Source organism: Canis lupus, chromosome 2, assembly GCF_003254725.2.
Source record: "Canis lupus dingo isolate Sandy chromosome 2, ASM325472v2, whole genome shotgun sequence".
Classification (NCBI taxonomy): domain Eukaryota; kingdom Metazoa; phylum Chordata; class Mammalia; order Carnivora; family Canidae; genus Canis; species Canis lupus.
Genome location: NC_064244.1, coordinates 76,529,333 through 76,542,925, shown reverse-complemented (window position 1 = coordinate 76,542,925; position 13,593 = coordinate 76,529,333). Strand labels below are relative to the sequence as shown.

General features: G+C 37.1%; 1 protein-coding gene across 27 annotated transcripts in view; it reads right to left on the bottom strand.

The window, feature by feature from the left end:
* EIF4G3 (eukaryotic translation initiation factor 4 gamma 3) overlaps positions 1-13,593 on the bottom strand; it is a 330,809-nt gene that overhangs the window by 148,201 nt on the left and 169,015 nt on the right. For 15 of the 27 annotated variants that reach the window (XM_049106142.1, XM_049106166.1, XM_049106162.1 and 12 more), the window contains 2 exons: positions 3,480-3,575; positions 1,971-2,084 (listed from right to left, as the gene is read on the bottom strand). In XM_049106142.1, the coding sequence (XP_048962099.1) occupies positions 1,971-2,084; positions 3,480-3,509 (144 nt within the window). In that variant the 5' untranslated portion in view covers positions 3,510-3,575. The remainder of the gene's footprint in view (positions 1-1,970; positions 2,085-3,479; positions 3,576-13,593) is intronic. The other 12 variants (XM_049106169.1, XM_049106171.1, XM_049106153.1 and 9 more) reach the window with 1 other exon arrangement.

Here is a 13,593-nt window from a genome sequence, read left to right as displayed (position 1 = left end):
AAAAACAATTCAAAGTTATTCAGCATAACTGAATGTGATTACAGTGTGTTAGGTCAGCCATTTTATTTGCTAACTATTGTAAAAGAGATTTTCAGAATGATGATAAGGACAGCTATACTTCTTGCAAAATATTTTCTCTTCATAGAAACTGAGGTCTTATATTTTCAGTTTTCCAATTATGAAAAGAAAACAGATCATACCTCTACCATGGACATCAAGTTTCAAGAATAGGCAATATCACCCATGTGGTATGAAAGTAGGGGGTGGAAGTGAGATGTCTCTTCATGACACTTTTGAAGAAAATGGGAGAGAAGGGCCATGTTAAAAAATTAACCTGAATATAGCAGTACCTGTCTTATCACTGTTCCACAGAAAGGTGCCATTTCTAAGGCTCTAAAATAAAAGTTGCAACTTCATATACTTGGAAGGTTCCAGTCAAAAGAGAACTTTCTATGAGCAAGAGGAGTACCTTATAAAGTTACACATATATTAAACAACAACAACAACAACACAAGTTAGTGGGAAAGTACCCTAGTCTATTTTGCACTAGTCACCATTGGCTATTGAGCTTTCCACTTGGAATGACAACAATCTTAATCCTAGGGTAACTGTAAGCAACAGAACAAACTGTAGTCGCTGCTGGCTCATATTAAAAATAGAAACTTTTCATTTCTTTTTTTTTTTTTAAGGGGTCTTTAAGATGGTGAGGACTGTAGGTATTAAGGAAAGCAGCCTTCTGTGAACTTGAATCGAATGTTAATGCCACCCACCCACCAACCCACTCACTCTTCTGTGCAGTTGGCAACAGGGCATGGCCAACATAACACTGATGTATCTTTGGTACTCGGCACCACAAAATATAACCAGTAGATACAGGTTACTGCAAAATCCAAACTGTTCTCCCTCTTCCAATTAGGCATTTAATAGCTATTTTGGAGGCTATTTAAAAATAAACTATTGTTTAAAGAGTTCCAGTACAACCAGAAAATGGAATAGAGAGGTAGCTAGCTAATCAGTACCTTTTTGCTTTTAAACAAGATTTTCAATAATGTGACTTTAACTAAGATACTATACATCAAGTAGAAATATGGACACAAAGATAACCTGAAAGAGGGAGGGGGAACACTTGAAGCCACTTGGATTGCAAAGGCAGCTGTCCAGGGAAGAACAGAATAGCCTAAACTGTGCAATTGCCAATGGCCCATTAATGCAGAAATAGAATGGAGTAAGCTTTAGCTGCTCTACAAGCCATGGGAAGGGTCCCTTCCTTAGTGCAACAGCTTACCTCTCCTCACCAGTTGGGATAGCTGTGGGATGGATGAGACTAGACTATGGCAACTTGGGATGTAAAAGAAAATGCAATCCTGTCAAATTTCATATCCCAACTTCACCCTCCCAGCACCAACACAAATGAAATAAAGAAAACTTGACCCAAAACAACAAGCAAGAGTAGTCCAGGGTTTGCTAGTCTTGCACTTGTTTTGGGATATGTAATGGAATGTTATGTGTGTGGTTTTTAGTAATGGGGGTGGTAATGGTCACTAGCAGAGCAGATGGCAAAAATTGCATAGAGGATAGTATCTGAAGAGTTTATGACCACAGAAAAATGGCTGACAACTACAGACAATTTCCTCTTTGATATTCAATTATAAAATGGAAAGAGGGAAAAAGAGCCTTAAAATTTATCTTTTAAAATCAAATTTTCTGAAAGGGATATCCCTCTTCAAGTTTAAAATAAAGAAAAATCTAAGTCCCAAATTACTCCTGTCTAATTCCCAATCAAGAGGACCCACCCAATTTGTTATTCTTTTCCCACTATGCCTGGCAGAAACTGCCATGCTAGCTTAGACTTTCAGAGAAGAAGCAATCAAAGCATTTCTGTTCATCAGCCAATAAATGGATGTGGTCAAAAATAATGAGTGCCAGAGGCACCACTGCCTGCAAGAAGTACAGTTTGTTATATTGCTTACAATGCAGTATTTTATCCAGCCTCTTCCAGCCAAGGACCTGTAAACGGGAGTCTGTTCCAAAACCTTCCTCCTCTTCCAGTTGTCTGTGCAATGTATTGGCACTGTTCTGCTGGGCTGTCAAAAAAACTGGTTTAGAGATGCAGCTCTTCAGTCAGGTTTTGCGCCAGTTCTAACCATGTAAATTTCTTTTCTTTCAATAATTATAAAAGGGAGAAGGGGATGAAGAGGGCCATAGAATTCTTTGCAATAAGAGCTTACCATAATGTCCCATGTTTAATGACTAGAAGCAGGGCCTATCTAAATTAATCTGGTGAGATCTCAGGCCCACTCCAAGTAGTCAAGTATCCACATCCCCAAACCACTCTCAGAATACAACTTGCATCAGATATTTCTTGTTGATCATTTCAGCAAAAAAAAAAAAAAAAAAAAAAAAAAAAAAAGACAAGCAAACAAGCAACTAGGACCAAAGTCCCACCTCTTTAGAAAGGTTCTTCTACCCCCTGGGGAGAACAAAGATCTAAGAGTAGGTATTGGAGAAGAGGGCAATAGGGAAAAGGAAGACAGGAAGAGGGTAAGAAAGAGATTACAATTTGGTGCAGTCCATGATCTCTAGTTCTTTGAGCAATCTTTAATACATTTCAACATTTCTTAGTTCATGCATAAAACCAAATGAAGAGGAGCTAATGCAATGAAAATACCCCTATACTACAGGCAAAAAAAGCACGGGTGGGGAACCAAAAGAAGATACCTGTATTCTGAGGAAAACACAAAGCTGAGACACCAGTAGGAATGTGAGATACAATGTGAGATGTTACAGAAGCACTTTCTGGCAAAAACTAGTCATGCAGGGAAGGAAACGACGTTCTAAGGAATGGACAGCTGAAGCCACTAAATACTTTCGTAAAACAGAAGGATGAACCTTGAGTAAATTCTCAGTTTTGCAATATTTATTGCAATCCATGTAAAGGATGAGCAAAGAGGATGATAACATTTTAATTTGTATGACAATTTATTTACTATCTGAAAAAATGAATACACCATTGGTGTATTTCATGCATATGTCCAAACTATCAAATGGTTAGAACTGATCTAGTGACACCGATTCAGAAATCTTACTTCCCAAACCACTGAAATTTGAGAATCCAAATAATAAAATTTACTTTTAAAATCACTGTGCTTTACTCTCCTCCTGAATTTTGAACAGTACAACAAATTAAGAGCTGAAATGAACTTGAATGCAACCATTTTTTTAAAAAATCATGCCACAGAAAAGTAAAAGAAGATAAAAAGCTCCATTTCTTCTTTTTTTCAATAAATTTTAAGTATTACTATATTAAAAATCTGAAAATGCAATGCTAACCAATTATCATAAATAAATAAATAATCAATCAATCAATCCTTGGGAAAATTTTTTCAAAAACAAGTAAAAATTTTAGCCAAAGGAACCTAAGCTACTAAAAACAAACTTGAATGGAAACCATTGTCTAGAACAAGCTTCTGCTTACTTACCGGAGAACGGGTCTGAGGTTGTGAATTCATTGTCTGAGGGGCTTGAGGGTATACCAACGTGGTTGGACCTGCATTCTGTCCAGAGGGATATGGGGTCTGTCAAAAGGAAAAAAATGGCAAGAACATTATCATATACTGAATGTATATGGCATGGTAACTCGAAGTATTAAAAAGAAATTTATAGAAATATTTACTAGTGTGGTTCACAGCTCTACTTTTAAAAATTTATCTTTACTACTATATGCAGTAATTCAGAATCACAACAACATTTTTTTAAAGGTTACCTTAAACCTCCTGATAAGGAGACATCTGCAAGCCAATAACCTAAGTACAATGATTTGATAACTGAAGTACAGAGAACACTCACTGTCAATTCATCTATTTCTGAAACGGACAGAACATGCCACAAACAAAATCAAACATGGCTGAGAGAACTTGTGACTGCTGTGGTGAGCTTTCCAAAGTACCTACAAGCAAAGAAAACCATTGAGGAAGATGAAGATATCCCAGAGCCAGATTAGCAGTTCACTAGGTTAACCACTATACTATTGCTGTTCTCTTCCTCTGTTTACATTTTAATTCTTTTTCATGATGACCTTTTTTTACATAAAAATCTACAGTCAATAAGAACTTTAGATAAAACCATGGGATAAGTAGCATTATGTACTAACTTACCATAGGTTTTCTGAAAATAAAAGAATAAGCTTTTTTTTTTTTTTAGATTTTATTTATTCATTCATGAGACACACACAGACAGGCAGAGACATAGGCAGAGACATAGGGAGAGGGAGAAGTAGGCTCCCTCTAGGGAGCTCGATTCGGGACTCGATCCGCGGACCCCAGGATCATGCTGTGCGCTGAAGGCAAACAATCACTGAGCCACCCAAATCTCCCAAAAGTATAAGCTTTTCATTATGAAGCCATGTTAAATACTAGAGACTAATAGTCTATATGCTACTGCTCCAGAAAAAATAAAAATAAAAAAGCAAAAAACTTGTAACATGTTTAAAATGAAATACTGGCAATAGCCATAGACACAGAATCAGAGGATCTGGCTTCAAATCCTAACAACTGCCACTTACCTGGGTAAGTAATTTATCTTGCCCATGTATATATAAAAAAAAACAAAACTAATCTACCTCATAAGGAAGGTGCTAAGATTAAATGATGTAAAAATTAATTACCATACGATCCCCTTTTAATTACCACAGTGCTAATTTTACAAATGAAATCAAAGGTCAGAAAATTTGAGTGTTGGGCACCTGGGTGGCTTAGTTATAGTAGAGTGTCCAACTCTTGATTTTGGCTCAGGTTGTGATCTCATGGGTCAAGAAATTGAGTCTGCTTAGGATTCTCTCCCTGTACCCCCTTCAGCCACTCATTAGCTTTTCTCTCTCTCTCTCCCTCTCAAATAAATAAATGAATCTTAAAAAAAAAAAAAAAGAAAAAGAAAATTCAAGTATCTTACCCAAGGTAACTAAGTAAAAGGTATTTCTAGAAAATACTCCAATTTTGACTTAAAAGAAAATTCTACAACTTTTTGTCATCTGTTGACCATTTAGTGATAGTTCAGCTGGGATTAACAATTTAAAGCAAATGTCTGACGGGTGACTGGCTGGCTCAGTTGATGGAACATGTGACTTTTGATATTAGAGACATGAGTTCAAGCACCAAATCAGGGGCAGAGAGTACATTAAAAAAATAAATCTTTAGAGCGAATGTTTAAAAAGTTCATCAAAACTTTTTTTTAAAATTCATGATAGAGAGAGAGAGAGAGAGAGAGGCAAAGACACAGGCAGAGGGAGAAGCAGGCTCCATTCCAGGAGCCCGATGCGAGACTCGATCCTGGGACTCCAGGACTGCGCCCCGGGCCAAAGGCAGGCGCTAAACCACTGAACCACCCAGGGATCCCCCATCAAAACTTTTAAACGATGAAAACAAAACAAAATTAATGGGAAAAAAAAAAAACAAAACAACTTCATACTGGACACAGAGGATAATTTCCAATCTTTCAACATGATAACCTTATACTCATCTCTATAACCAACAATAAGGCTCCATATCAGGTTAATATTCCTTTTCACTGTAGGTGTAATAAATCTGGCCACAAACTGAAAATTCGGACAGCAAGTATCTCACATCTATTAAATAGGTGATAACTGCTTCAAATACAACCCAAAAGTATTCACAGATTTCTCACCAAAGATAATTTTTAAAAGTACTATTTGAAACATGAAGTTTTCACAAGTATGTATTCACAAACTCAAACTCTGGAAGGCTGGATGGAGGTTGACTATTTCAACTTAAAGTTAACTTTCTAATTCAAGTTAACTGTTTCAACTTCAGAGAGGAAAATGGATTTCTTACCAACTCTGGCTGTAAAGTATTTCATCAAATTCGATTATGATATTTTGATATAGGTGTAAAATACAGCACTAATTTCAATCTTTATCAAATTAAACAAAGAGATCAAATGTTAAGAAAGTCTATTCTCCATGGTAAGGCTCATTGGTTTTAGGAAATCTTGACACTTTATTCTCAACATTTAGTGATGTTGGCTGAAGCGTAAGCTTCTGAATATCAAGATACTAAATACAACATTCAGATGTATAACTTCTAAAATCATACAGAAATGTTCTTTCTATCCTTCAAGAAGTTAGGTGACAATTTTGTCCTCCCACAGCTAGAGCACTACAGAAAGGAAAAGTAGATCATTTTTGTTTTCAGAGTTGATAGTAAATATATACACAATGGCCATATTTGACCTTATTTAAAACATATTGATGATGATATAACTTGTACTTGTCGATGCTACAAAGAGTCCAATTGTGAAAGATGCATCTAGGTTTTTTTCTCTCCTCTCCACATGCAATGACATGATTTATGAAGTTTATTAAGTCATTCTGGAATAACTTGCTTAATATACTACCATACTTGATGAAAAATACTACAAGTATTTGAACTGTAATATTCTACAGACATGTTTCATAATATCAAATAAATAGAGAACTAGGTACAAATCAAGAAAGTATCATTTCAGTAGCCATCAGAGGCTTTTTTTTTTTTTTAAGATTTTATTTATTTACTCATGAGAGACATACACAGAGAGAGAGAGAGGCAGAGACACAGGCAGAGGGAGAAACAGGCCCCATGCAGGGAGCCCAACGATGGACTCGATCCCAGGTCCCAAGGATCACGCCCTGGGCTGAAGGCGGCGCTAAACCGCTGAGCCACCCGGGCTGCCCAAGTCATCAGAGGTTTTGTTTGCACTTTCTCAAAGATATTACAAAGACTTACTTATCAAAGTATATGTATATACATGAATTATTATTTAAACTGCCAACTTTATAAGCGTTACAGACTTGCATTCTCATTTTTTATGTTTCAGTGAAACTTCCTTTGGAAGGGAAGTCACTGAGCCCTTTTAATCTACTTGGAGAAATTAGAACACAAGAGTAACAACAAAAACAAGCAAATGGTGTTAATTGACAAACTGTTAGAATGCCAATAAAGATAAGCCAACGAAAACAGTTTCTTTGATGCAGACATAACCTTTAAGTCCAAAATAACTATTTAAGAAACAGTGATTGGGGGGCACCTGAGTGGTTCAGGTAGTGATCCGGGGGTCCTGGGATCAAATCCCACATTGGGCTCCCCACAGGGAACCTGCCTCTCTCTCTGCCTATGTCTCTGCCTCTGTGTGTCTCTCATGAATAAATAAATAAAATCTAAAAAAAAAAAAGAAGAAAGAAATAGTGATTTGGGTAATTAAAGATAAAAATTTGAGGGTACGTTCCATTATAAGACAGAATCCACTAACACAGCATCTTAGGTCCAGATATGATGGCTTTTAAAAACTATGAATATAAAAAAAAACTATGAATATATGAAGAAAAACAATAAGGATTTCCAATTTTTACAATATAATACAATGGACTCAGGCCAACAAAAGTAATTTTAACAGGGGGGTGCCTGAATGGTTCAGTTGATTAAGCATCTGACTCTTGATTTCGGCTCAGGTCATGATCTCAGGGCCCTGGGATTAAGCCCTGTGTTGGGCTCTGTGCTCAGCAGGAATCTGCTGGAGAATCTCTCCATTTCTCTCTCTCCTTGCTCACTCTCTCTTTAAAACAGATAAACAAATCCTTTTTAAAAAATTATAACAAAACATTTACATCTCTTACCATGTTTTTAGGCACTATTCTAAAGCATTTCACTTTTAACTCAGAAATGAAAGGTTATTTTATTTCTTCTGTTTAAGATTCATTCTTCACCTGAAACAAATATTGCCATAATTACTAAATTCAATATTGTGGGGGATCTCTGGGTGGCTCAGTGGTTTAGCGCCTGCCTTTGGCCCAGGGCATGATCCTGGAGTCCCGGGATCGAGTCCTGCATTGGGCTCCCCGCATGGAGCTGCTTCCCCCTCTGCCTGTGTCTTTGCCTCTCTCTCTGTCTCTCTGTATGTCTCTCATGAATAAATAAATAAAATCTTAAAAAAAAAAAAAAGTTCAGGCAACACCCTTTTTGAACTCAGCCACAGTAACTTCTTGCAAGATACATCCACAAAGGCAAAAGAAACAAAAGCAAAAATGAACTATTGGGACTTCATCAAGATAAGAAGCTTTTGCACAGCAAAGGATACAGTCAACAAAACTCAAAGACAACCTACAGAATGGGAGAAGATATTTGCAAATGACATATCAGATAAAGGGCTAGTTTCCAAGATCTATAAAGAACTTATTAAACTCAACACCAAAGAAACAATCCAATCATGAAATGGGCAAAAGACATGAAAAGAAATCTCACAGAGGAAGACATAGACATGGCCAACAAGCACATGAGAAAATGCTCTGCATCACTTGCCATCAGGGAAATACAAATCAAAACCACAATGAGATACCACCTCACAGTACTGAGAATGGGGAAAATTAACAAGGTAGGAAACCACAAATGTTGGAGAGGATGCAGAGAAAAGGGAACCCTCTTACACTGTTGGTGGGAATGTGAACTGGTGTAGCCACTCTGGAAAGCTGTGTGGAGGTTCCTCAATGAGTTAAAAATAGACCTGCCCTACGACCCAGCAATTGCACTGTTGGGGATTTACCCCAAAGATACAGATGCAATGAAACGCAGGGACATCTGCACCCCAATGTTTATAGCAGCAATGGCCACAATAGCCAAGCTGTGGAAGGAGACTCGGTGTCCATCGAAAGATGAATGGATAAAGAAGATGTGGTTTATGTATACAATGGAATATTACTCAGCTATTAGAAATGACAAATACCCGCCATTTGCTTCAACGTGGATGGAACTGGAGGGTATTATGCTGAGTGAAGTAAGCCAGTCGGAGAAGGACAAACATTATATGTTCTCATTCATTTGGGGAATGTAAATAATAGTGAAAGGCAATATAAGGGAAGGGAGAAGAAATGTGTGGGAAATATCAGAAAGGGAGACAGAACGTAAAGACTGCTAACTCTGGGAAACGAACTAGGGGTGGTAGAAGGGGAGGAGGGCGGGGGGTAGGGGTGAATGGGTGACGGGCACTGGGGGTTATTCTGTATGTTGGGTAAATTGAACACCAATAAAAAATAAATTTAAAAAAAAGTTCAAAGTGTTAAAAAATACATATATATAAAATTTACTAAATTCAATATTGTGAACCTGTGTGCATACACATGCAAATCTGAATGAAAAGTTATGTTGCAGGGCACCTAGGTGTGGCATGGTTGGTTGGGAGATCAACTCTTGGTTTTGGCTCAGGTTGTGATCTCAGAGTCATGGGAACAAACCCCATGTGGGGCTCCATGCTCAGCATGAAGTTGGCTTAAGATTCTCTCTCTCCTTCTCCCTCTGCCATTCCCATGCTTGCTCTCTCTCAAATAATTATGAAGAAAAAAGAAAAAAATTAAGTTGCCACAACTTTACGAAGGGCTGTTAGATAATACCTACCAAATTTCATTTAAAAACAATTTTTAGGGCAGCCTGGGTGGCTCAGTGGTTTAGCGCCGCCTTCAGCCCAGGGTGTGATCCTTGAGACCCTGGATCGAGTCCCACATTAGGTTCCCTGCATGAAACCTTCTTTCTCCCTCTGCCTGTGTCTCTGCCTCTCTCTCTGTGTGTCTCTCATGAATAAATAAAACCTTAAAAAAATTTTTTTTATTCCAGTATAGTTAACACACAGTGTTACACTAGTTTCAAGTATAAAATACAGTTATCAAATAATTCTATATATTACTCACTGCTCATCAAGGTAAGTATATGGGGCATCTGGGTGTCTCACTCAGTTAAGCGTCTGCCTTTGGCTCAGGTCATGATCTTGGGGTCCTGGGATTGAGCCCATCTCAGTCTTCTTGCTTAGCAGGGAGTATGCTAGTCCCTCTCCCTCTGTTCCTCCCTCCCACTCACACGCACACTTGGGTACATTCTTTCAAATAAAATCTTTAAAAAAAAAAAGAAAAGGAAAGAAAAGAAAAAAATGCTAAGTGTACTCTTCATCCCCTTCCTCTATTTCACTCACCCTCCACCCACCTCCCCTCTGGTAACCATATGTTTGTTCTCTATACTTAAGAATCTGTTCTTTTTCCTTTGTTGTGTTTTGTTTCCTAAATTACACGAGTGAAATCACATGGTATGTCTTATTCCACTTAGCATTAAACCTTCTAGATCAAACAAAAAACAAAAAAACACCTTCTAGATCCATTCATGTTGTTACAAATGGCAAGATTCCATTCTTTAAAAAAAAAAATTCATTCTTCTTATGGCTGAATACTATTCCATTCTACCGTATCTTCATTACCCATTCATTTATCAATGGACATTGGGCTGCTTCTTCCATAATTTGGCTATTGTAAATAATGCTGCAAATATCCTTTTGAATTAGTGTTTTCATATCCTGATCACCTTTTATTTATTTATTTATTTTTATTTATTTTTATGATAGTCACAGAGAGAGAGAGGCAGAGACATAGGCAGAGGGAGAAGCAGGCTCCATGCACCGGGAGCCCGATGTGGGATTTGATCCCGGGTCTCCAGGATCGCGCCCTGGGCCAAAGGCAGGCGCTAAACCACTGCGCCACCCAGGGATCCCCCTGATCACCTTTTAAATAAGCTTATCTGTTTGACACACAAATCCATTTTAAGGAACAAAAATATACCTAAGGCCAAAAAAGGGGGGAGGAGGGGAACATGATAAATTTCCATGTTTTTCTAGGAAGAGGTGAAAATATACTATAGTCAGTCAGTGAGAGAATATAAATGAACGCTACTTGTGTAGATTTTTTGATACATAAAATGTAATATATTTATAAATTTATATAAGATGTCTTCCTGAGCAAACGTTAAGTTTGCTAAGCAAACAGCATCAGCTACTTTAGAAGAATGGGAAATGAAAAATATAGGATACAACTTGTGGTTTTATTTTACACGATTCTGTATTACAAGTTTTTCCTTATTCAAGGATCAAAAGAATTGATTACTTTAATAATAAATCCAAAATGAAAATAACCTCTATCCTCTTCCTATGATAGGAAAAACAAAGTCGGCCAGAAAATACACTAGGAATTCTGTATTTTGCAAAGTTCTAAATATTCTTGGCACATAATAAAACGTAACCTCATGATCACAATTAAAATTAAATCAACAAGGGGCACCTGGGTGTCTCAGCGGTTTGGCATCTGCCTTTGGCTCAGATCGTGATCCCGGGGTCCTGGGATCCAGTCCCACATCAGACTCCCCATAGGGAGCCTGTTTCTCCCTCTGCCTATGTCTCTGCCTCTCTCTGTGTCTCTCATGAATAAATAAATATAATCTTTTAAAATTAAATCAAGTCAACAATATTTACTGAAATCTAACACAAAGAGAATATAGATAGCTGTGGCCTACGTACATAAATGAGGCTGAGGATTTATGGTTATGGGTTTTTTTTAACCTTCAAGAATTTCTTTTTTTTTTTTTTTTAATTTTTATTTATTTATGATAGTCACAGAGAGAGAGAGAGAGAGAGGCAGAGACACAGGCAGAGGGAGAAGCAGGCTCCATGCACCGGAAGCCTGACGTGGGATTCGATCCCGGGTCTCCAGGATCGCGCCCTGGGCCAAAGGCAGGCGCTAAACCACTGCGCCACCCAGGGATCCCAACCTTCAAGAATTTCACAGGGTGCCTGGGTGATTCAGTGGGTTAAGCATCTGCCTTGGGCTCAGATCATGATCCCAGGCTCCTGGGATGAAGTTCTGCATTGGGCTCCCTGCTCAGCAGGGAGTCTGCTTCTTTTTTTCCCCTCTCCCTCCCACTACTTGTGCTCTCTTTCTCAAATGAGTAAAATCAAGAGAAAAAAAAAAAAACTTCACAATTTAACCAATAAAAGATAGATATAGATGAAAGAATTATTTCCTCAGCCATAGACTATAATATTTTCAATAATTAAAAAAATACAGAGGAACGTGTAATGGTATATAATGAATGGTACTGAGAAAGAATGTTGGAAAAAAGCACACGTACATACAGAAGGTATGGGTAGCATTTCAAGTCAGTAAGAGAATACACAGAATTACTTGATAAAATATATTAGGATGACTGGAGAGTAATTTTGGGTGAAAGGTGAATATACACCCTCAACTCATGGTACCAAAAAACTGCATGTTGATTAAAAATGTTGGAATACAGAATATTAAACTGTAAAGGTGCTACAGGCAAATCTTTTTCTATCATTCAGAGCTGGGAATACCTTTTAAATCTAAATAAAAGACTACAGATACAGCAATAATTTTTAAAACAGATTATTATTAATTTATAAAAGTTCTTAACTGTTTTAAATTTTTTCTTTATAAGTATATGCATGTGCATATACATGTATTCCTTCATGATTATTACTAGCTATTATAGTGAGAAACTCTTCTACCACATAAGCAAATGTTTGACACTTTATTTAATCTGTACAGAAAAGGCAAATATAATACCTTAAGGTAAAGTCTAGACCAGCACTCTGACTATGCTGGCACCCACAATGCTTTCAAGCACCTCAACCTCTTGAGAACTATCATCTTGAGTGCTACACAACCAATGTAAATAGAAATTTCTGCAATTGCTGTAAATTTTCTCTACCTAAAATGTCCAAAATGGCAGCATTTAGCCACATGGAACTATTGAATAGTTGAAATCTAACTAATGCAACTGAAAACATGAATCTGTTATTTTATTTAAATGAATTTATTAAATTAAAATATTTTAGGGGTTCCTGGGTGGTGTAGTCAGTTAAGTGTCTGACTCTTGCTTTCAGCTCAGGTCATGAGATTGAACCCCACCTGGTGCTCCACAGCATAGAATCGGCTTAAGATTTGCTCTCCTTCTCCCTCTGCCTACCCCATTTGTGCTCGATTATACGTGTGCTCTCTCTCTCTAGGATGAATAATCTTTTTTTTAATTAAAATATTTTATTGTGGTAGAAAACACGTATATAATGCAACTTACAGCCAACCATTTTAAAATTGTATAGTAGTGTTAACTATATGCACATTGTGCAGAAGATCCATAGGATTTTTTCATCATGTAAAGCTAGAACTCCATAACCACTAATTCCACTTAAATTTTATTTCTAAACATTTAATCTCTTAGAATTTAATCTTAACTAACCAGCTATGACTAGTTGCTACCATACTGCTTGGTATAGGTGTAGGAAACTGTTAATTCCAAAGTTTTAGCATTCTGTCTACCATTTATATCATTACAAATGTCCATAACTGTTTTCACAGAAGTACAATAATATCCAATGAGCAAAAAAGTACAATATAAGACACTAGAGAGAGGACCAGATACCCATACACAGTCTTAAGCCCATTACTTGTTTCCATTGCTAAAAAAAAGGCCAAAGCTTTATGCCACTGATTCTCAAAGTGTGGACTACAGATGTCTGGACATCCCTGAGACCTCAATTTGAGGGTCTGTGAGGTAAAAAAATTTTCATTATATTAATGCTAAGACATTATTAGCCTGTGCTGACACTTGCATTAATGACAGAAAATCAAGGTGGGTAAAACTACTAATGTCTAAATAATATCAAGAAAATGGCAATCTTTGTATTCTTCACTTCCACACTCTATGTACTCCAAAGGAA